This window comes from Balearica regulorum, chromosome 3 (assembly GCF_011004875.1).
Source record: "Balearica regulorum gibbericeps isolate bBalReg1 chromosome 3, bBalReg1.pri, whole genome shotgun sequence".
In the NCBI taxonomy this organism is placed as follows: domain Eukaryota; kingdom Metazoa; phylum Chordata; class Aves; order Gruiformes; family Gruidae; genus Balearica; species Balearica regulorum.
In genome coordinates, this window is record NC_046186.1 from 106,943,310 (window position 1) to 106,967,922 (window position 24,613).

The window sequence follows — 24,613 nt, forward strand, 5'->3', positions numbered from 1 at the left end:
TGTGGACACAAGGTGCTTGTTGGAGTCTGCCTTCTGTGTAGCAGTTAAGATGCCACTTCCTAGTTTGTGTCTGAAAGCCTTTAACATGCTTATTTGGCTACTGACAGACAGAGGGGGAATAACAGGCTTCACCTCTCAACCCTCTCTTAACCAAGTTAACTATTTTTGCCTTGTAACTTTTTTTTTTTTCCTTAGAACCAAACCAAAGTCAAGTCCCTGCTAAAGTAATACAAAATGGTGTTCAGTTCTAACTAAGCAATCTCTGGGCTTACTCATTCAGGAAGTTTAACCTGGACGATCTGCTGACCAATATCATGATCTACTGGGTGTCAGGCTGTATAGTCTCCTCAATGCGCTTCTACAAAGAAAATTTACAGAAGGGGATAGGCACACAGAAACATGAAAAGTAAGTGGGTTTTTTTCTTTAAATATTTTGCCCCGAACTTAATTTTATGGTTGCAGACAGGTTACTTATAGCTGTTGAAGGTTTCTGAATGCTGAGGAAAAGCAATGCTGTATCACAGTGTTCCTCTGCAGGACAAGTCTGTTGGTTGACGTACTGTGTTGTGCTTGGAAAACACGGTCATTAGGTAAGAATTGTGAACGATCAGTGAGGATATCTGACTGGAGGAACTGCATGAGGACCTCCCATTCCTGGTGTATCCAACTCAGGAAAAGCACATGCAAGTACTTCCAGATTTTACTTCAGTTAGTTACTAAATTAGCCTACAACTGAGTCATGCAGTCAGTTTTGTTTGTAGCTTATTTGGTTTATAGTTCTAGCATTTTCCTGGACACAGTTTGTCTATTTCTGCAAAAGATTTAAGTCCTACCTTTGGAAGCAACTTCAGTCTAGTGACAAAGTGCATAATTTGAAAGTCATTAAGACTGATGTTCCTGCTGCGCAGACACTTAAGACAGCAGCTTGGGTGCATATACTTGTGTCAGCTTGAATATTAGTGAAGGCTTAAACCTGCCCTGAGGTATTTGCACCACAGTGCTATGGTATTTAGCTGTGAAATGATGCTTCTAGTAAGCTGACTCAGTTCTTGAAGCTGTTGTGGCTACGCTGTGGGCAGTATCCTGCTCCAGTTTAGCCTACATGAGATGAGCTACATAAGCTTCTATGTGCCTAGAGGGAAAGAGTCTCAGAGTCCTATGTAAAATTAGGCACCCTGTTTTTGGGCTTCCTGTGGTTATAGGCCCAGCAATTTTTGTATCTAAAGTCTGTCACTTCTGACAGTGCAGCTTCTATGTACAGGATGTTTAAACCTAGAAAATGTTGCTCTGTTTATAACAAGCATGGATCGTTCCACTCTCTAAGGTACATTTCCCCTCAAATCCAGCTGCTTCCCTACACTTACACAAAGTGTTCTGTAGAGTACATTTGTGCCAGTTAAAAGCAAGAGCTACTTTACAGGGTGAAGTCTCAAGTTCAGAAGTGTTTCTTCTGGACCAGTCTCGATTCACTCTCTGTTATTCCTCCCCTCTCCTCCCCCTCTGCAGCAGTTCAAGGTAATTCCTACCCTCCAGTTATCCTGACAGGCTCAACATGTTCTAGTTGTAATCTTCACCGTACATCTCTCTCCAGCCCTTGTCACACTGTGTGCTTTCTCCTCAATACATGACTCTTGAGCCCCAAGTGCGATATGAGGAAACTCGATACCCACCACCTCCTAGGGCTCTGTTCTCAGTTTCCATGCTTCTAACTCTCATGCCCTGGATCCCTTGCAAAACTGCCAATACATACCAATGTATGCAGAAATTAGACCTTTTCCCCCCCCAGGACTGGGAGTGTTGTCAAATGTTCAAATCTAGGATGCGGAACTCAAATTTTAACTGCCTAACAGCAGTGTGCCCAACTGCTTAAGAACAACTTTTCCCTGGGACTTCCCATTTCTTCCAAGTGTTTGAAAGATTGCAACTATTCTCTCTCCTCTCTTAGGCTGACAGTACAAGTACCTACTGGCATTGCCTCCTTCCCTAATGAAATCATGCACACACCTCAATCTTGGGCCCAGAAGAAATACACCAACATCATTTCCTTCCACTTCATGCCTCGAGGTGGCCACTTTGCAGCTTTGGAGGAACCTAAGCTTCTTGCTGAAGATATTCTGCAATTTGTTGGGAAAGTAGAGAAAAAGCAACTTTAGAGAAAGAAAGGAGAATAAATCTATTAACAGCAGGGTAATTGCTTATAGCTTAGCACATGTTACAGGCCTTATTAAGTCTACTGTAATCCATGTAATTAGAGCTTATTCTTGATCAGATGAGAGAGGACAAGAAGAAAAATGCAGTACATCTCCATGAGATACTGCTGTGGGGACATACTGATTTTGGGGTGGGTTTTTTTGTTCAGGTAGGCTAAGAAGGTAGCATGAAGATCAGTTAATTTTTTTCTCCCCCAAGCAGAGACTTCTACCATCTATTCTGTAGTATTACTGACACTTGCTTTGAAATTGAAAAATAGACCTTACAACTAATAACATAACTAGTATCAGTTTAATTGTTATGAAAGGCTTTTTTTTCATGGCAGCAGTAAAACTTGAGTTGGTGTAGGTGTGAGGTTCCTCACGTAAAGAATGGGGAACAGCCTAGCAAGACCTAACTTGCATGAGTGCACTGTTAAGCAGCATTGATGATCTAAGTACCATTAAACTAGCCAGCTGGCTACTGCTGGCTGCCTGGCTCTTCCAGCCTGGGCTGTCAAGCAGCTCCCTGGCCATGAGGAAGCTCAGCTCCCCTGCATCAGGCTCCTGGGACAGCAATGTGTGAGGAGCAGCTGAAACACACAGGTGCCTGTAGCTGGGACCAGGAGGAGGGGTGGGGTAGGAGTAATTATAGCCCAGTACTCTACAAAACCAGAGCCCTGGGTAGGCTCAAGACACTGTGGCTTTGCACTGCTTCTGCAGGGTATTGTAAATACCTCTTATTAAACAAAAATTTGATTAATTCAAAATTAAAAGAAACTTGCATTAAAATTTTGATTAATGGCTGTTGCTTTCTTTTTTTAATAATTGGGATCTTGCTTGGTAACAGCAAAGAGAAGTATCACTTCTGTACTGCATCTGTTACAAAGGTCAGATTGAAGGCAAACCACTCAAAGAAAATTGAATGTTTTTGCCAGTAACAGTCCCTAGTGTGTGCAGTTGAGCTTCAAACCCTCTTAAACTGTATCCAGATGACTGACTGCAGTATGGTTTTGTTCTCCCATCATTTCTGATATACTTCCCTACCCCTGCAAGCACAGGGAAATATAATCCACCAGTAACACTTGCACAGATTAGTTGTATTTCACAAAACTAATTGAAATGGAAGCTGTTAAATAACAGTCCCTCCAGCAGAGCCTTGCTCCATCCCACAGGGCTTTAGACTCAAGAACACCAACTAGCTTATTTCACAGAAGAAAAATCAACACTCCCACTGGCCACAATTGAATCTCAAAGCCACCTGACATGCCATGACAGAAAGTCATTAGGGCAGAGGGGTTGCAGATCAGCTGGGATCAGTTTTGTGAGCAGAAGCGAGACCCCTTGCCACCTTTCCTCTGCCTTCTGTGCTTCTGCACCTGGGTGCCAGTAGTGGAAGGCACAATAGCTCTCAGGTCTCCCTACAAGATTTGACTGCAGTGCTGCCTTAGACCTTCAAGCTGTACCTCTTTAAAGAGAGCTGACTGCTTCCACATTAATAGCAAGTGTTAATTCTACGTTTACTTGTGAATGGTTTCATTAGTCAAAATTTATGTTCTCCTCTGCAAAATATTGTATGGTTCAGGGCCATCTGTTTTGAGTAGACACAAAGAAAATACAGAATCATTCACTTTATCTAAAATAGATTCTTCTCAGAGAAGACCATCCCCAAACTTGTTTCAGGTTCAGTATACTAAAAGCAGGTTGCTTATTCAGGAGGAAGCGGCTCACTCCTGACAAGGACAACTGTTTGCAGGCACCACTGTGCTCCTGCTTGCACAAGTCTTGATCTGTCCCCTGTGTGGCCTTATATTTCAGAGCTGGAGATCATCCTCTCATCTTCACCGCACACGCAGACATCTGCTGCAGCGCTAGGGAGCAGTGCCACACCTGGTATAACTGGATACTTCCCCAGGGACTTTTCAGTCACAACACAGATAAAGTAAGTGGGAGGGAAGTTTGCTATACGATACCTGCCAAACCGATTTTCAGATGCGAAGAGAAGGCTCAAAGCGTTTTCAGTCTCCCTTCTGGAGCAGAGCTGCTTGAAGGGACGCAGCCTCGCTGAAAGGAGGCACATCAGGACGCTGCGTTGTCATCTGTCAGTACAGCAGCTCATCCAGGCTCCGTCACCAGTGAGAGCTGGACAAAAAACAACTGCCTGTAGAATCTTTCTATTTTTAAATATGCCTCACAGTGCTCACCAATCTGAGACAACCATAACGAACAGAGACAATAAGCGAGCACGTCCTTGCCCCACTCTGTGCACCAGGTAAGTGCACTTCAGCCGACTACCAACACCAGCCATCCACACTGTCAGGTCTATTTAGTATAGAAGATAGGCACAAGACGCTAAATCCAGCACGGAAATGGGGTTGATTAGCTACTGTCTGAAAGAGAAACAAATCTGGACATAGAAGGTGTAGATTTTAGAAGCTTAAAAATGATAATTAAATCCCTGTTCTATGGCAAAGGTTGTTCTGAATTCTGATGTCACAGTTCTCAAACTTTAACTCACAGCTAGCAGCAGCTGTTTTTCATCACCTACTTATCTACACTTAGATACAAAGATCCAGTGAAATACTATGACAATGTGAAAGAGTATAAAATCCAGCTATGCACCAGCTATACAGTCTGCCATCAGTTCCCGACCCCTTTTTCAAAATAGTACCTGTTTTTAGCAAAACACAGCCCATCCCCCTGCTAGTAGCACAAGGTTTAATACTAATGAAGTGTTTGTGGGCTAGCAATAGTATCTGCCTCTCTTCCTGCAGGGAGCAGCTCTCCCGCGAGCCTGAGATTTGGATTTGATAATCACCTTGAGTGAATCCAGACTCACTGCTGATACTCTGGTATTGGCAAACAGGCATTTGGTGCATTGCTATAGTGAGCAGTACAGAAGTCAGATAATCAGAAAGAGGTTTAGCATTTCTGTTAGCAAGTAACTGCATGTCAGATTATTGCAACAGTAATAAGCAGTAAGAAGGGACTCTCTGCGCTGTTATACTTGTTCTTATTTGATGCAGCTGAGTACCTGCTGTTCAGTTTCCTTCAACAAGGCCAAATGCACTGCTGTTGGGCTGGCTGAGCTGTTTCTTGGGAATAAGGCTCTTTGAAATGGTAGCTACAGCCTTCAGGAGAACCCAGAATCCGGTGACATTTTCATACTCCAAACACTTTGTTTTGCTCCAGTGCAATTTCTTGATGCAGCTTCTGTTTCTGGACCAAAGTTGCCCCAAAGTCTGCTCAAAGAAACTGCTGTCCTAAAAGCCATTCCTCCTTAAGTTGCTCCAAAACATGCATTTATCCCACACTGAAACCAGAAGTAGCTGACCTAACCATGGCTTTTTAATTAGGCAGTTACAGCCATAAAGACTCTGGGTAAGAGGTTTAGAACCATGGAGATGCCACAGAAAATAAACAGAACTCAAACTCTGCCCCTCCAACTGAAGTGCTTTGGAAAGTACCTGCTTCTGCTATGGAAAAACACTAGTACAGTCATCATCTTCTCATACAGCTCCAGCTAAATTAACTCCAACTAAGTTTGACTTCTGATTTTTAAACTACAAACCATAAAGTCCTGAAAAATCCAAGGCACTATATGTAGCCGTTGAGCATCTCATACAACTAAACAAGACTTCATTAAACAAAAAAGTCAGACATTACTCTGATTATGAATGAAAAAAAAATGAATAGAAATCACACTTCCCTACAAAAAAGGAAGTTAAACCATGACATAGTGAAAAATAGAATCTGTTGGGTCTAGCATCACAGTCAGCTCTAGATCCATACGGGGCACTATTCATCACCACTGAGTCAGCAAGGATTGCTTGGGGGCAGGGATTGATCCGTTCAAGACAGTCAATCAAATGTACATTCTGTTTTACAGCAGGTGCAATACATAATATGCAGTAAATGAAGGTATATTTTTGTCTGAAAGAGGGATGGAAAGATCCTTCTGGATACTGTGGGAAGAGAGAAGGAATAAATCCATATTGATTTCAGGCTAGCTTATTTTAAAACACTGAGAAATGATGCCACTTGTTTTACTTGCTGTAATAGCGCTTTCAGGAACATAACTCACACTAAAACCATCTTGCTTAGGATTAGTTTTCTTTCACAGAAGAAATATCCTGTGCCGTGCCAGACAGCCCTGATGGTGTTATGGCAATGCCGCTAGAAGAATTAGCGCCATTACAATTGTCAGTTGTCTTCCGGAGAGTGGTATTTATAAACAGATCTGCGCTGAGTGACAGCTCCTTCCCCTTGCTAGATGTAGTCCAAACGTCAGTCTTCAAAATACCTTCCTGATGGGATTTTAAGATGTTAAGATGGATGTTCATGCTCTCCCTGTGTTTAATAACTGGTTGTCTGAGGTTCTGAGGATAGCACAAACAATAAATGAGATTTAAGTGATGAGTTTCCATCTTCTTAAATGAAAGATCATCCCCATTTGCAGCAAGGGTTCAGACCACTGCAGATGATCAGTGCAGAGGGAGTACAGTGCGGAGAAAAAGGTGAACAGGAACATGAGGATACAAAACTACACTCAACCGCCCAGCTACCAAGTCAAGGTACCAACGCGACAAATATGTGAAGACTGACTCACAACCATTTCAACAGGACAAGAGAGGGATGAAGGAGGGAAACCGACTGCTTCACCTCGCCTATGCTGCCTGTCCCAGCAGCTACGAGGGGCCCGGCATTGCCCCTGCAAAGCCTCCGGCCCCCAAGGCTGAGCAAGGGGCTCTGGCCATGTCTGCAGCCCAGCTGTCTCCTCGCAGGGGCAGCAGCTGCAGCCTGCTTTGGGCCCAGGGAGGGCCAGGCCCTGGGGGCAGGTGAAAAGAGAAATCGCACCCTCGGCTCCAAAATTCCTCCCAGTCGCTGGCTTGCCCCTCACTGGTATCCACTCCACATCCAATGCAAACCCAACTTCTGCCTGTCCTGCTGGTACTGGCTTCCTGATAAATACCCCATCCTTCCTTCTTAACATGATCCACATACTGTTGCTTCTTTCCCAGTTGTCCATTGCACACAGGTATGTGGATGTGTTCCACCCCGAGGTATTCGGATCAGTGATGGGACCATCCTCCTCTGCAGTGGGGAATGGCTTCGCCCAGCTAACATTTTCCCCATTACCTGCGTGGCATCCCTCGCTCAGTGTGATTCCACGAGCTTGAGTTGCTGTTCTGCTCCAGCTGAGCCTAAGGAGTCCCCCGCACTTTTTGGACTATGGCCATGACTGCCGCGTGGGATCTCATCTCTGCTCAGAGGGCACCTACAAACCCGTCAACTTCCCCAAACACAGGAAGCCTATGAGCAGCTTTATTTTCCGGCAGTTCTCAAACTCTTTTGCAACCAAGCCTGCATTGTTGGACTCTGTTTGTACGTAAATACATTTGTATCTCTCGAGTCTAGGAATTCTTGTGTAGCCTGAAGGGAACTAAGGTCCACCTCTACATTTTTATCTCAATGGAATTTTTTTTTTGCACCACCCCAAGTCTTTTGTGGCTGATGAAGCTTTTTTGCAGTAATCAGAAGGCATTCTTAATGTTTCAGAGAAACCAGAGACAAAGAGGGATTAAGTGGTATCTCACACAAACTGAGCAGAAGAACCCACTGCAGAACACAGATATTACAATTCTAACTTCACCACGAGGTCTTTTCCCTTTTGAAGCTGAATAACAAAAATAATTGCTCAAAGGATTCCTCTTAAAAGGTGCACCACTGATTTATTTCGCAATTTTCGCCCTTTTCTTCCCAGCAGATTTTGATTTCTGGTCTCAGAAGTGACTGAATTCTTCCTAGTTTAGGAACACTTTTAAAGTTACAGGCATATAAAAGAATAAAAAAAGCCTGCTCCATTCTCTAAAGCAAGAACCCTGTCATAAAAAAAAAAATCATTGCCTGCAACCAAATTATGGTACTTAATTTTTTAAAACACTTCCTTTTCCATTTTCCTCTGTGGAGATAGCTACTGGGTTTATTTCTCTATGTCTATAGATGGAGGGGGAAAAAAAATAGAATTCAAAATAAGTTTTGACATGGAACATCTTCACTTGAAAGAAGCAACTTGGTGCTTTACATTTCAGGAAAGCAGGCTGTAATAAAGCTAGTCGATCTGAAAAGCCAAGTATAAAACATCAGGAAGTGCATGAAAGATTTTCATACAGATGGAAGGCAAGCTGTGTACAAAAATACATCTATCTTACATTCCCACTGCCCTCAATCTTCCTCCTGTACTGCAACTTTTTTTTTTTTTACTAAACATCTGAGAAGCAGAACAGATAGATACTTTTCAAAACCAGTCACTAACTTCCATCACAAACTTTCACATCACTACATAAAAATTGGAGGTTCACAACCACACAGCAGTAATGATATGAGACAGCAACAAATTCTGGCTCCTATTTTATTCAGGAGTACCTTATGAAAAACCATGCATTAGATTTTTAGAACTCTATTTTAAACATCACTTTTGAGAATACTGTCTTCATTAACTATTAACCAGCTCTTAATTAACCAAGTCTAGAAAAGATGTGAAAATTTCCCTCTCTTCTTGGCTATTTACAGTCCCACTCATTCCCACCTGAGTGTCATGCACAGATCTAGCACAGAGCATCCAAGAATACCAGATCTTGCAACCATTGTCCTCTGACTTCTCAGAAAAAGCTATTTTACTTCAAGATCGAAACCTAATCATCAGTTTACAGTCTGGAAGATGAAAGTGTTGTAAGGCATTAAAATGACACTATCATATCTGCGTTACATCATATGTATCACCCATCTATCGCATCTTAGGAAATGATAGGATGGGATGAAGCTCTGGACTGCTGAAGACCACAAACTTTGTATCAGTAGACATTTCCAAACCAGAACTTCAGTGGAAAGAGAAGTCCATCCAGAATTGAAGCTGGAAATATATTTTGCTTGTTAAGTTAGTCAAATTCTTACTTAACACCACAGAATATTGCTTTCTACTAGCCATAAGAGTTGGTCTTCAGGTGGGACTCCCAATCCATTCAAAAATGAGATCAGATACATGTTCCACCAGAACTTACCCAGGAAGGGAACAAATCCTTCTCCAGGAATGCAACAATGTTTGCTTTCACCCAGGAGCCCAGAGTCACCTTGTAAAGGAGACAGCAGGCTCCTGGTTGGAAGAGATTAGTAATGGAGGCACCTTGAGTAAGAAGCAGCTTCATATACTACACCAGTCAATTCATGGGACCCCATCTGTCATTTCGTCAAAAGAATTAAAAGCTAATTTTGGTACATGCAATAGAACAACAACAGCTGATCTTGACAGACATTCTCTCCAAACAACAAAACCTTACAGACTCTGACAATGATGCAAGTGCAGATAACCAGGAGCTCTGTGTTTGAGCACACAAACACTGGGGAGTTGCACTTGGCTGGAGCTGAGATGCTATGACCTAACCACTAGGGTGTCAGATACAAAGCAAGAGCCAGGAGTTAATCCAAGAACTGAAAAATTAGAGGAAGAATGTTCTAATGACTCAATCTTCAGTGCCTCTGCTTTTGGTCTCTTCCTTTGTTTTGATCTGTCAGACAGCTGCCCTCAGAGATATCTGAAACAGGCATTTGCAGCTGTTACAGATAGTTGACAAACGGAATCATTCAAGAAGTCTTGCCTAGATTAGACAGAGAAGGAATTTGCAACACCACTTTAAGAAGACAAGACACATGTCCTTTTTGAAAGTTATGACCCTGGAATTAAAAGCGTGTATTTCCTTGTATTGTTGCAGTTTAGAGACATTAAAGCATGGTCTCTTGGTACTCAATGGACTTGGGTTTGTGTTAGTGACAGAAAAAGACCCCTCCTTCCCAAATCTGCCTGTGCGCCTCAGCTCGCTGGTGCTAAGAGCCAGGAGAACACCTCTGTGGTCTGCTGCTCCTAGGACAAGTCCACCTTCTTGAAAACCATAAAAGTTAAAGGCTTCCAAATGTTAATAAATGAACTATCTGTAGATCATACATGAGAAAGCTTTCAGTTGCACTGGTTGCATCTGTGGGGAAGCAGAGCTGGGAACTGGATTTCTGTGAAGAGATACAAAGAACACGGTTTAGTGGTACACTGAATCCTGTAAAACCTTAGCCAGCAGAGATACCTGCTTTTGGCTCAGAACACTGGAAAAGCCCGAAGGAAGACAAGGCATGGAGGTGTGTACCTAATGCAAACGAGAAATTGCATCTTCATTTGGGTCTTGAGGATGTGTTGTAGTAGGGCAGGAGGTGAACCAAATTGGGCACACGTATAGAAGAAGCTCTAACTGGCACAGAGCTAGCTGTATCTACACAAGCCAAGTTTTTTGTTGGTTTGTTGTGGGTTTTTTTGAGTCTCAGCATACCATATATGATTTTCTTCTATAGTGAAGAAAATGCTCTACAGCGAGGTCTTTGCAGAAGCACACCAAATTATGCAATATCAAGTGAGCTCCATTCTTCAACTCTTCAGAGGTTGTCCCCTCAGTTGTGTCACAGAGGATCCCATCACAGACCACATGCTCGAGCATCAGACTTGTCTGGGACTCACGTTCCACCGGAGCACTGCTGGTGGTGGCTGCTGGAACACAAGGAAGGACTTAGCCAGGAGGGAGGTGGTGGGGAGGAGTTGTTCCAACTGAGCAATGCATGGCAAGCAGCAGGCGCTGCATCTCAGCAAATATGGCTTCTGGGAGCTAGGATCAGTAACTCCAGCTGGGCCATTTGCTTAGGCTTCCTGCCAAAAGATTTATAAAAAGAACAGTAAAGAACGTGCAACGGCTTTAAAATATGAATTTCGCATACAGTGCGGCCAATATCCACATTTGTTGAGGCTTCCATCCCTCAGCTTTTCTCTAAGGCTCAGCAAGGAATGCAGGGAGTTTCTCCTGCTGATCTAATTTTATCCTCTCAGAGATATCTACCAGCATGAAGGAATGAATTAGAGCCAGTGCAGTTTCCTAATTACTTCCAGCTCTCAGAGAGAGACCCAAAAGGTACTAGGGAAGCAAGCACAACATCGCAAAAGTGATAAACCGGCCTTTAATTTGTGCGTTGCTGTACATGGAGGTCTTGTGGTAATTTACTAATAGGTGAACCCAGCCTTTACTCAAATTAGTGCATGTCCTAATATCATAGACATTTCTATGAGTTTAAAGTGAAACAGAGTATGGTGGCAAACAAGAATGGCTACTACGTAAGGGAAATATGCAGGTGGTTTCCCCATCAGACACATAAACTGGTTCCTCAAATGCCAGCAATGACTCTTTAAGCAAGATGCAACTTTCCATTACCTAGTAGGTTTTCCATATTCTGTATCTGAAGCACGTTAGCATGACTGGAAGTGGGTTTATGAAAGTTCACAGGAGAGCTGGCCCTGTCTGTACTGAACCTGTGCCAGCCACAAGGAGCTTCATTACTAAGGTTCAGCAGCCTTCCAAGCACAAAAACGAAATCCAATCACCAAAAGCGGTTTTGTCCTTCATATGACACAGAGAACCACACAGTGAATATCAAGTCACTGTTCAAAAAAGTAAGATATACCACAGAGCATAAAAATCCCGCAGTACCAGCACTGTAAACAGGCCAAGTGTGGTAGCTGAAATACTTGTTTCCCCAATTAGTATACACATAAATGTCTACTGCTTCTGCAGACATCTGTATGACATGGGGTACTGCAGCTAGAAATTAGTTAGAACAATCAGACTTCTGATCTAATTAATACAACAGGATCTGTCTCCTCCTCCTGCCCTCATATCTGTATGAGAGACTCAGAGACAAGTAAAAAAACGTGGAGTCTATCGGGTTTTTTTTCTTGGTTTGAATACCAATCTTAAATGGCAATTTGTATCCAGGGTACACACCACCTCCAGTAATACCAAGATGGCTGAAGAAAACCCCACAACATTCAGTGTACTTACCACCTCTAGTAATACCATGATTGCTAAAATCAAAACACTCCCTGCCACACATGCCACCCCCTGGCTAAACCACAACACTGAAGTTATAGTATAAGAAGTCTGACACAAATCCATGCCCCCCGACTCGACAAGGCTCCTCACTTGCCTTTTAAGAACCAGGAGTAGTTATGTGTACCTTCAGCTAACAGGATGGGCTTGTCATCAGGGTTATCAGAGCTCTGCAGGGTCCTTCTTGCAGCAGGACAGGTCTCCTGCTCAGCATTCGTCCAGAGCACTGGTCTCAGTAAGCTGGAAGCAGTCCTGCAAGACACTGAACATCTGCACACACTTATTTATGGCACAAGTTCTACTCCAAACTCAAGATGTTGCTGCTTCATAGACATGCTAGAAAAGGTCAAGTTCAAGAACTAACAGTTTAATGATGAGCAGGCAGACAGAGGGCTTGGGAGGGCCAAAACCTTCTCCTACCCAGAGGTCACCAAGATTCATCTCCTAGAGAAATTTAAAAGTATTCAAATCTCTCATGGGACATACTGTCATTCTAAGCCTCATGACAGCGCTCCTACGAACAGTTCATGACAGCGATCGTGCTGCGAGGCAACTAGCAAAAGAACTGTTTCAATACACAAAGAAAAAAACTAAAAAAAAAAAAATCAATCATGACAGCATGAAATTTCTCTGAACTCGGTGTTTTATTGCTTCGTGATTATTAGTTACACTTTGACACAATGTACTTTGGAATAAATTGGCACCTACTACATAATTTAAAAACTTAGTATTATACAGCTCGTATAATTGGCACTATAGAAAAAGCCCAGAGATCTGTCATTTTGACCCAAGATTAAAAGAAAGATAAAATGTTTACATCCTTTATTATTGACAGGTGAACTTTCATTGTGGAAGGCCCTTAAAAATAGTGAACAGAAACTAACAACCTAAATGCCCTCCAAAAATATATAAAACCAGGTAAATCGCTCCCTTCTTTATACCCGTCTTTTTGCTTTGGTACTTTTAGTACCCAAGTGCACAGTAACTCCCTCATCTCCTTTAAGGAAAAAAAAAAAGTAACATGGTCAAGTCTACACTGACTACTGTGGGTGACAAGGAAAGACTCCCACACACCATCCTCAGCGCCCACACAAAGAGCATTTTCATCAAAAGTGACATTGCCTCAGGATTTAACACATCCTAAGAGGTTTATAAATACCAAACTTTTGTTGTTTTTGGTTTTTTTAAGCAATAATTATTTTGAATAAATAAATGACAGCTGCAATAGCTGCCTTTGCTTTGGTGACCAGTTATCTATATGCAGCATAAGTTATCTTCATAAAGCAAGTGATGATATAGTATAAGTGAAGTCCCTGAGGATCAGCATCTCTGTTCAACACGTTTGTTTCACAATGTGTGTGGACAGTGTGGAAAACAATCAGTCCCAAGGCATCTGTTTTTTAATCTCCGAGCACAGCTGCAGACGACACAACGAATTATTTCTGTACCTCTTCTGTAGGCAGGAATACGTAAATAAAACGAAATACTTAGTAGGTGGTGGCAAGGAATTAGTTCTCCTAAACGTGGACTAAGTGCTCCACCTTGTGTTAGTCCTTGGCATTCAACGAGAACCTCTCGATGCCTGCTCAATAATTGCAGGTCCAGCAGAATAGCTTACGATTTCTTCTGCCTGTGAACTAGTGTTGTCCATGGTGCCATATGATTGCTGCTCCTTATGGGCAAGCATCGTCCTTTCTGTAGAATGAGGATGCAAAACTCGGGGGACGTACATCTGAAATCACAAGCGTTAAGGATTTTACTAGTGTCTCAAAGTATAACGTTGAGATAATTCACCCAGGATAATTTTTCCCCTCGCCACTCTTCTTTTCATCCATTTCCCATTCTTCACCTTAACACCTAAGGCCTTTCGCGCCCTACTGGAGGCTTCCTGGTGCAACACTCACCTGTACTTGCAGACTGTGGCACAAAGACTCTATTTCTACCTCAGTCCTACATCCTTTTTAGTGACATGGCAGGTAAGACCTACTACACACATCACAACTTTCAAAGTCACAAAGCAGTGGCAACTGACTGCACTTGGCAGCTGTCCAGAGGTGAGGATCTGCCTGGTGTAAGGCCCAGAACACAGTGTACAGAGCTGCTGGAAGTAGCGTGTCTCAACTACTCCTACAACGTCAGCCGAAGGTACTTCTGGAACACCACCTTGGAACAGTCAAGGAGCCCAGCTGCAGAACTCTCTGGTCCCACAGTCCATTCAGACTAATACGTCCTACACAAGCTCTTTGGTAAGCAGGGTGAGAAATTAAGTTTTTCTAGGAAATGTAGAGAATATTAGTAACTCTTAACTTCTTACAGAAGATGTTGGGATGGTTGGTGCATCTGTATCATTTCCTCTTTCACATTGCGTGTCTTCTATCTGTAACCAGTAACAGGTGGGGAAAGGAAGAGAGACAATATCAAATTAGTAAGTCAAAACAATATACAGAGATTGTAAGCGCCCCAAAACCTGCACAGAGAGATCTCTGTGGAGCACTGGTGCTCTCTCCTCCTGCATACTTCTTCCATACTGCTCTTTCCTGCTAACGTTGACAGACTTTCCACTGTGCCAGCCAGCCTGCCTCTACTATCAGCCCTCTTTAGCCATCTTACCGGAATGAACCTTTGCAGACAGACGTTGCTAGCGAGGAGGCACAGACAACCCAGTAGGAATAGCTGGCGCTACATCAAGCACATAGGTAGGTGCTGAAAGGTGTTAGGTATCCATCGCTTACCTTATAATTCAGTGGGCTCAGGTACTTGAAACAGCCAAAACAAGTATAAGCCAAGCAAATAACAATTGTGATGTTGACAACTAGAAAGGTAAACATGGTTGTAGGTGCTTTAAAGCCTAGAAAAATATCCAGAAAATACAATATTAAAATACATAGCAGGAAAAAGAAAAACCAACCAACCAGACCTTTACTTCATCTTCCCCATTTTCAGAAGCATTGTGGGGTTTTTCCCTTATAGGACTGGGCACACCACTTCCAGCCACAAACAGGAGCGCTTCATTATACACAAAGCTCATTGACTGGTAAAACTGCTGAGCAAGTTGGTTCTCCAGCTTCCTTAAATGCCAAGAAAGGCAGCTGCAATATTTGAATGATAAGCAAGACTCACAGCAATTCTCCTCCTCCTCCCTCATTCATCTATTCTGGACTCAATTCTAAAATACTTTCATTAATGATCTGTGAAATGTAATAGAATCCATTTATTAAATATCATGATGCCACCAAACTAGATGGCTTGCAAACAACCCAAAGGAAAAAAATAATAGGAAAAAAAGAAATCAAAATTACCTTGATAGATGACCCTACCCTCTTTCAAGGACAAAAAGAACTCCACAAAACACAAACAGCAAGATGAAATTGTATGTAGGAAACTGTAAGTAACTAATTTGGAAGGAAAAATTAAACGTAGATACGAGGGATAACAAGACTGCAGCACTGCAGAATACAACTGATGATTACAAGCTGGAAAGCAGTCAATAGTGTGATGCTATCACAAAACACAGGAAGAAAACAAAAGCAGCAAATCTCTGGTACCTATACAAAGTTATCTGGTGCTACTGAACCTTCAACATGAGCAGCCCTGTCTGTGTAGGACACCACGATAAAATATGGACAGAACTGGGAGGAATCCAAGGAAAAGGAACAAAAGAAGAAACTGAGTAAACATGAACTAAGCTGAAAGGTAAGTTTTTCTTCAGAGACAGAAAGAGAGAAAGAGAGAGAGAGAGAGATAAAACTATAGGAAAGGATATGGTTGCAGCCTCTAATATGGAAAAAGTTATAATAATTATAGTGACTTATTCTTCAGGTCCACTGGGGACATATTCTGAAGAAATTAATCTCATTTTGCAGCAAAGATTATTTGAATGAGATTTGAATAAGATATTGGGGGGGGGGGGGGGACACAACAAACCAACAGACAAAAAAACCCAACCCAAAACCTAGCTGTTTCCAAACTTCTTTAGTCAAAAGAGGCAACACCAATCCTCACATATTTTTGTGGTAACCCCAGCATATGTAGTGGCATACAACAGCTAAGTTTTACTTTTTGGCAGGTTATGTAAGCTCTGTGCAAATCTGTTCATGAGGGGGAAAAAAAACAAACCAAAAAACCCACACAACAAAAAAGCACACATCCCCCCCAAATGAAAAAAAAAAAACAAAAAACAACCAACCCACAAACATATCACTGTTCAAACCAAAAAGGGAAGTGAAAAAACCTCCCTATGGGTATTCTGGAATGTCCTTTAGAAGAGGTTGTTTTTATAAGTGTAGGTTACGTCAGTATTTACCAGCTGGTGAGGCATGTCTATACCAAAGCCAATGTATGGTGTGAACCACAAGGCGAACAGCAGAGGTCAGGGAAGAAGAAATCTCCAAATATCAGTTTTCCCTGCCCTATGCCCTCACAGCAGTCCTCCCTGCCAACAGCTCTAGAGAACATGGGACTTCAGTGACTATTCCAGGAGACAGGGGTGGAACTGCAGATACCATTGCCACCTCTGTTGCAAGAGGCCCAGTGGTGCTTGGTGTATGATGGATGGATGGCACGAGAGTTGAGGGAGAAAACAGCGACCGAGAAAGAAATAGATGACACCAGTACAGCCTATCAACTTCTGTATGCAGTCAAGTGATACTTGATCCTGACTGAGAGCTGGGATAGAAGTCCTTCCAGCCTTGTATTACTCTGTTTTCTCACTTATATTAATATCACTACTCTGCAACCAGGCTGAAATATCCACACCAGGCAAACCATACAAATCAATGACTAAGCAATAAAGCTTTACACACCATGAACTGATTTATTTTGCAGATAAGGAAGCAGAGTACTCTTCCCCCTCCTTCCTTCTCTTTGGCACAAGAAGCAACAGTGAAATCAATGGCAATGAAATCAAAATCTCAAGTTCCTCCCTCTCAGACTCATACCACTTGGCTAGACTGCCCTGTGCACCGACAAATCACTGAACAACATCCTGGAAACAGGATCCTCTACACTGACCAAGCCAAACACGGTAATCCGGTCTGTGGTTTCCATTACTAGGTTCCATAACAAATGATGGTTTTACCACAGATGCAGAATGAGAAAACATTACTATAAAGATTTAATTTTTGCTACACCAGGATTTCCTTCATAACAATTAAAGAGGTTCATCAATTGCTGTGTGTTTGCAGATGATTTTTCTATCTAAAGCATGCTCTAGAAATTCTACTGTTATTTTAGAGGACAGATTTGTTGGTCTTCCTGGTTGCAAAGCTCCAAAAATACAGGGGAAAAAAAGCAGCTCTCAAACATACAAGTAATGCAGGGACATCTGCTCAAATCCAAGGACAGCCTGAAGCAATAGTTCCGAGTGCCTCTCGCATCCACAGGGAGCTACCTCTAAAGTTAGATGATGGTCTGCCAACAATATCTTTTTTACTACTGGTATGCTAGAAAATCACAATGCCAGCATGGTCATTTCTCATCAGTGCTATGAAAGCAGAGACAAGGGCAAAATACTATTAGGTACCACGGTCCTCCTTCCCAAGAAGGGAAGCTCATCTCCTTCTGGCATCACCAGCATCCCTGTTCCATGCCAAATACTTCCTTCTACATCACGGATAAAAAGCCGGAAGCTATAATCTATCTATTCTGATGTCAAAACTGTTAGTATACCACAGCCAAAGCTATCAATGCCAAATATTTGCAAAATACAGGAGGTCTCTATTTTTAAAATAAATGACATGCAAAACATGAGGTTTTAAATTACAATATGGGGAGGAGAGTCACCATCTCACTGCAGTCTTCCATGTAAAGTTTGTCGGATTACGTAGAACATAGGTCTTACTAGCATTAGCCAATATTCTAGCAATTCTTTCTAAATCGCAGCTGTACAACAAAGGCAGTAGCCAATTCACGCAGGCAAATTAAACTTATGCACAGACTACACAAACCCAGGTAGTGAAGCCAGAGACCATCTTACTAGAAAGAGCTAATTCAGAAAAGATTTTTTTTTGTTTAATGATTTTTACTGTCTGTCACTCCACTGGCCAACTGACCAATTCAAACTCTACAGATTTAGGGAACACATGACCTCCTGTAAAATGAAGAAATATGAAGCTCCATGCTAACAGGTTTAAGTTAACATATCAGCCATCTCCATCAGATTATCTTATGCAAATTCACATAAGCTGCAAATGTTGTGTAATTTAGAGCCACAGGTAACCACCATGACTTCCCAATTATGGAAGCAAAAAGAAAAGCCCACAAAGCCTATGAAACTTCACATGTAATTTCAGTAAGTTGGCACGAGAGGTAGGAGCAGCTTCTAGGTCGAAAAAGGTAATGCTTACCTAGCCGCAAAAATGAGAAAAAATAGAGCCAGAAAAGGCAGAGAATTGGAGCTGCGAGGGCCTGATTCACAGCTGCAAAGTGCATCTTCTTCTCCAGCTTGGCAGGGAGATATGCATAGTAAAGGTTATAACGGTCAACCATGTGCTTCAGGAGTATGTATATTAAGCCTGCAAGTAAAAAAGGGAGAGCCAAGGAGAGGTTGTTGAGGACTTGATACAAAGCAACAATTCTGTGAGAAGATCTAGTGACTGAAATCACCAAGTGACTGAAAATCTAGATACCACTGGTGGACACAGCCCAAATATGAATGGGGTACAGTTGCACAACAGCAGCCTGCTCCTAAGGTTGTTGCTTCCCCACCTCAAGACCCCGGGGCCTCCCCGTCTCCACACACTCTTCTGTGGCACCACTCGTGCTCCCAGAGAGAGCCCACAGCTTCTTCCTAGTGCTGGCACAGGAGGCCAAGCCGGTAGGGAAGACTCAGTAACTCCTCCACCACCGTACTGGTAAGGAAGAAAGGTCTAACAGTGGCTTAATGTCTCCCTCTCAACCTTCAAAAGATTCACAACTGGATTTCAAGTCGGTTACTGCTGTGACAGCTATGAATTGTAACAGCTCTGGTATGCAGTAGCACATTCAGATATTTACAACTGTGCACAAAATGAAATATATATAAGTATCACGTACATTGTTACAAAATAATCGTCCACATTCTCCCAATAATAAGGTTGATTAAAACCAGTTCTGAACAATATCTGATTTAGCTAATTATGTTCTATCTAGCTTACTAAAATTTTGGATTACAAAAGGAAAATACCAACTATATAAAATGATTCAGTACTACTTATGCCTGATAAACAGGTTTCCAGAGTGGAAATATCTGTAGCTGCTGAAATGATTCCTTATACATAATTCTTATGACAATCCAGAATCTCTGTGAATGAAAGATGCAGTAAAATAAGACTTAGATCATGTCACAGTCACTACAGATGGACAACTGTCCATGAGTTCTAGACAGATTGCTAAATTTCTTCCACACCCATACAGGATTTAATGCCTGATACAGGAAGAAGAAAGTAGTCAAAGCCAGATATATAGGCAACTTAAAGCAGAAATGTTAAGTTTTGTTCATGGGACAGAGATAAACCAACTGAATAAGAGAAACAGCCTAGAAAAAGGATGTCTGTGACTTAGAGATCTGGAGACCTTCTCAGGGTCCTGTAGGACTGCAGCTCCATCTCACCACAAGGCAGCTGCGCTCCACCCACATGCCCCGAACTCCTAGATAACTGTTTTCTGAGCCAGCGAATCTACCAGAGCATACAGCATTTCCTTTTCCCACCAAAGGGCAGTTATGGTGTTCACCAAGACCATGTCCCAGCAAAGCAGCCAGCATATCGTTAGGTCACATCGCTGGGGTCAGGGCCATGGAGCATACAGATGTCCATAGCACAGTGATGACCACAGTGCCTTTTCTCACTCAGGATGTCGATTTTTAGATAAATGGTTTGCAATGCAGAAGAGCTGCAGTAGTGAAAAGGATAGGTAGTTTTCCAGCCTCTTGCCACTGGTTCAACATGCTTATTTTTGTGCTTCATTTTACATACATCAATCAAACTTTAGGAGAAAAGTTATTTCAAATGTGCCTAAAGGATTTTAGGATCAGAATGTCAAGTTTGGCTGCTTAAGGTAGACCTCCAGGCTAGGTACCCTCTGCAGCTTGCTTCTCCCAAACTTCAAGAGATAAAAATCATCCCCTCATCCCCAAACCTACCTAAACTCCTACGCTTAATTCTTAAAAACCACCACCAGAGCTAATAAACTCAGACTTGAGAAATAAAATAAGCATCTAATAGACATTAAATATACTTTCAACTTCTAAAGGCAGTACAAGAGCTAAGTAAATGACCGCCTTCTGTCCTGTTTTTCTGCAAGAAGGGAGGGAAACTTGGATCCATGTCCTAAGGATTTATCAACATTGGAACTGGAATAAGAATGGAGAACTGGGCCTTCCAAACCTCCCACATGCCCCCATCTCATTCACACAGTGCCCACAGCTCATTGGGAAACTTACCAAATGGGACAATGATGGGACACGTAATGCTATAGGCCATGATGACAGTGAACACGCACAACATCCAGGCATACATTGCTCCAAATTCATATTCAAATGCTTGTTGCTAGGAACAAAAACAGAACACCCAAAACTCTAATGCCATCTATAAATGATGTGTCAGGAGTTAAGAATAGATTCCCTAAAGCAACAATTCACCTTCTCTTATTCTCTCGCTATGAGAGATGATCAGTCATTTCTCTCGCTATGATCAGTCATTTCCCTATGAGACATAAATGACATAACTAGAGAGATGAAGTATTATGCGTTTTAAGCATCTGTACTTACAGAAAATATGCTGCTTCTTTCATAGTCTTAAATTAATACTTCAGGGAATCTGTTTTCATCTACGAGACGCAACTACTTGAAACCACAAGGCAGAAAATAGTTGTGCCAAACTCAGAACCTCCATCCCACTGCAGATTCCTCTGAACCTGTATCATTCCTTTGAACCATTCCAACCTCGTGTTGGCTTTCCCAGTAGGGAAAGCTCAAGATATCAAAGCTTTGGTGTGGTCAGTATTCCCACGTTTTCCTCCTGGGATGAGGAAATCAATATAAATCATGTCAACCAGCACAAGGGGTAATATGGTACAGTTAACAGAAGTGAATGTTTAAAAGAATCTTTCAAAAGTGGAACCCACCCACTGAAGAAAAGGAAGAAGAAGAAGGAGAAAAGGAAGAAAAAGGGCAGCTGTATACAGGCTTAAATTCCCATTTTAACACCTGGAATTTGACACATCATCGGGAAGTGCAAGTCCACCACTTAAAATGGAATACAGACAATAAGCATGTATTTTGCTAGGTGTATGTTCAGATGAAAGTAAGTTGTACACACCTGCAGGGTGACAGAAGAAACTAACTATAGACAGATTTGAATTTTAAAATACCTGAAATTTAGACTATAAGATAAGATCAGAATTATCCTATAAAATCCAAATCATAAAACTCTGACTTGGAGCTAAGAAGAGAATAATACCTGAAGTTCAGAGCTTGGGTTTTGATTTTTGACCATCTCTGACTTGAATAAATACCTCCCCATTATTTGGGCTGCAAATGAAGGGAATATGAACCTGTCACAGATAAGTGAAACAAAGGCCAAAAAAAGACAGACAGGAGATTGATAGTTAATGGTATGAAGGATGGAGGCTTCCACTGTTTCTGATAAGGATCAGTCATTTAATTGCCTTTTGTTAAGGAGTGGCTCTAATACCTGTTTAATATTTTTCCTTTCTGCTGTGGACTTGGCCATTATCATGCGTATGGTGTAAAGAATGAGGCCAGGCAGGCGCAGCAGCTCCATCCCATTGCCAATGAAAGCAGAAGCAATCACATAGTTCACAAAGAAGGCTCCCTGGTCAGGCAAGAAGACACATCTGCAAGGAAAGACATCAGACACTGACTGGAAAGCAGACAAGCAAATAGACCATATATACACACAATGGATCCTTTGGAAATCTCTTACCATAAGGATAAGGACTGGACACCATAAGAAGTGGCCAGAAGACTTCCAATAATCTTACTGAAAGCGAGTACTACATAGCTGTAAATGCAGTGAGTGTAGTATACTGTAAAAGCCTGGCTGAGTTACCATATGGATGAGGAATAAACTGCTCAGGAAAAGATACAGCAGTCTGATGAGTGGCTGATAGTTGACAAGAACATCATTTGATGTCTGCAACAGCAACCCAAGATGAGATAAGACTGCAATAGAATAATTGTCTCTCTCAGCTTAGTAACTCCTAATTGTTGTCTTCTTACTGATGAAACAGCATTTGGAAACCTAACTATGTCCTAATAATTGCATTATATTCTTTCCCTCCAGCCACAGTCACAAAAGTTTATAATAACCAGTATCTGCCAATTTGCAAAGCTGGTGTAAAAATGATCATGTTTCTTAATTTTAAGAGTCAATGGATTTCAGAAAAAGAGAACTGCTGCAGCTGTTTGGTCTCACTGTAATCCTTGGGAAGATCCCCTGTCCATGATATGAAAACAATCCTCAGTACATTTTCTGGTCCCCTTTCACCTGCATCGTATCATCCTGTCCCTTCTTGTTTTCTACAAAATTCATAAGGTTTGGGGAAAAGAACTGTCTCTTTACTGAATGCTTGCATACATTAGCTAGCAGGAAAAAAAGTATGGATTTCTTCAGAGCAAAATCACTTGCATTCTCCTCCCCTTATTCAGAAGCTCAACATGATCCCACAGGGTACCAACCCCAAGCAAATTTTAATAAACATTAACCAAGGTTAGTCAACAGCAAAAGAAGTCCCAAGTATTCCTTTAGCAAAGGGTTCCTAATACTTACTCCAGTCTAACTGCAGAATCAGATGATTCTCTGTCAAACAGCCAACGGAAAAAAAAATCAAGGCTGAAAGAAAGATGGTTAATGTAATTCAGTCTCCAACAACTCAGTACTGTATAAAATGGCTTCTCTCTAAGCAGTTCAGATCAGGGTAGTGGATACAGAGAATTTAATCTAATAATCTGAACACCACTTTAGCTTTATCACAGTTACTGATAGTCAAAAATAAGAAAAAAGATACAGCATCAAACAAAACAGAAATATCTATTTCATACTAAAGGCTTAATGATTAATTTTTAGCAGTTATTATATAGACAGGACAAATACATATTACCCAGTTAGCCAGGGAAACAGTCAAATACTGTAAAGGTGGAAAGAAAAGGACAACTCTTAACTGAAGTATAGGACATAGTCAGGAAACTGGGTTCTCAGCTATGATGATGAGCATGGGCAACTTTGAATTAGTCACTGATCTTACAAGGTATTAAATTTCTCTGCTAAAAGTCAGCCTTTGGAAACTTTAAGGACTATGAGGTCCTCAGATGAAAGACGATATGTTGTCATTACGCATAACAATACACACTGGAGGGAGTGGGGCTACATCAACTATACCTCAACTATCAACTAGAAAACAGAAGTTGCCTCATATGACAAAGATACTCAAACATTACTCCATCAAACTATGATTCTTTACCTGGTCAGACCAAGGGAGGGCAGAATCAATACCATGAAGATCAAAAATATGTAGACTTTATGCATCATTATTCTGTTCTCTGCAGATCTACCAACATAAGAAGTAACTGAGTAAGAAACTCATACAAAAGACTTCCACACATGAAGGATCTTGCCCAGAGAATGTCAGCACCCATCAGACTTCCAGTTTCCCTTACCATTGCTACATGATACTCACAAAACAAACATCTTTGAGATATTCACTAATTTGGAACAAGCAGGCTCTCAGTATCTTCTCAGGCAAAGAAAACATTTCTGAACATTAACCCAGACTCTGGATTAGCATCACTACAGGTCTGCACCGCAAGCAAGGGGATGGATGACAGTCACAGCTGGTCTCTCATCCAACGATACTCACATCTCACAACAGCTTGTAAACAAACAGCTCTTCAAGTGTTATGCCACGAAGGATTAGGCAGTTCGTAAAAGGGCACCACTGCCAAGAAACCAGACACTTAAGACAAGCTACTTGACTGTCCTTGCAAAGTGTCAAGTCTCTGGGAACAACATGACACTACTAATGGCTATAACCCCTACTACAGTAGCAGGAACATCTATCTAGTGACACACTGTTGCCAGAAAAGTGCAGCGATTGTTATAAACAATTCAGACTGTTAAAGGTGGTATCTGATAGGGTATTAAAACCACAGAGGTTTTATTATAGGATCATGTAGCCCTTGGGCACTGTGGGACGTATCAGTATAACTACACCAAGGCTTGAAATCAGATCTGCGATCACCAGTGACTTTCGAAAACTATTTCAACTGACTGAGAAGGGCTCAAAGTTCATGTGCCTCATGCAACTACCAAAAAAAAAAAAAATTAAAAAAAAAATGTTGAGAAGAGCATACAGCTTTGATGAATAAACAGTAACTTCTGGACATGATGTCTTACAAGGGAATGGTACTAAAAATTAATAGGTCCAAAAAAATTGACCTTAGAACATAAAACC

General features: G+C 41.7%; 2 protein-coding genes and 1 long non-coding RNA gene across 6 annotated transcripts in view; 1 reads left to right on the forward strand and 2 right to left on the reverse strand.

Moving 5' to 3' along the window:
• EPHX1 (epoxide hydrolase 1) overlaps positions 1-2,987 on the forward strand; it is a 23,877-nt gene extending 20,890 nt beyond the window's left edge. For all 3 annotated transcript variants that reach the window (XM_075749378.1, XM_075749377.1, XM_075749376.1), the window contains exons 8-9: positions 281-406; positions 1,946-2,987. In XM_075749378.1, the coding sequence (XP_075605493.1) occupies positions 281-406; positions 1,946-2,153 (334 nt within the window). In that variant the 3' untranslated portion in view covers positions 2,154-2,987. The remainder of the gene's footprint in view (positions 1-280; positions 407-1,945) is intronic.
• Positions 1-12,279, reverse strand: part of LOC142601122 (uncharacterized) — a 15,575-nt gene extending 3,296 nt beyond the window's left edge. The window contains exons 1-2 of the long non-coding RNA XR_012834727.1: positions 9,251-12,279; positions 4,163-4,331 (exon numbers count right to left, since the gene is read on the reverse strand). This is a non-coding gene — a long non-coding RNA (uncharacterized LOC142601122). The remainder of the gene's footprint in view (positions 1-4,162; positions 4,332-9,250) is intronic.
• Positions 12,280-12,788: 509 nt separating this feature from the next.
• The window catches only part of TMEM63A (transmembrane protein 63A), a 32,375-nt gene continuing 20,550 nt past the window's right edge, over positions 12,789-24,613 (reverse strand). For both annotated transcript variants that reach the window (XM_075749367.1, XM_075749368.1), the window contains 8 exons: positions 23,624-23,710; positions 22,933-22,995; positions 21,835-21,997; positions 20,583-20,688; positions 18,508-18,675; positions 14,896-15,011; positions 14,478-14,540; positions 12,789-13,895 (listed from right to left, as the gene is read on the reverse strand). In XM_075749367.1, coding sequence (XP_075605482.1) covers positions 13,725-13,895; positions 14,478-14,540; positions 14,896-15,011; positions 18,508-18,675; positions 20,583-20,688; positions 21,835-21,997; positions 22,933-22,995; positions 23,624-23,710 — 937 coding nt within the window. In that variant the 3' untranslated portion in view covers positions 12,789-13,724. The remainder of the gene's footprint in view (positions 13,896-14,477; positions 14,541-14,895; positions 15,012-18,507; positions 18,676-20,582; positions 20,689-21,834; positions 21,998-22,932; positions 22,996-23,623; positions 23,711-24,613) is intronic.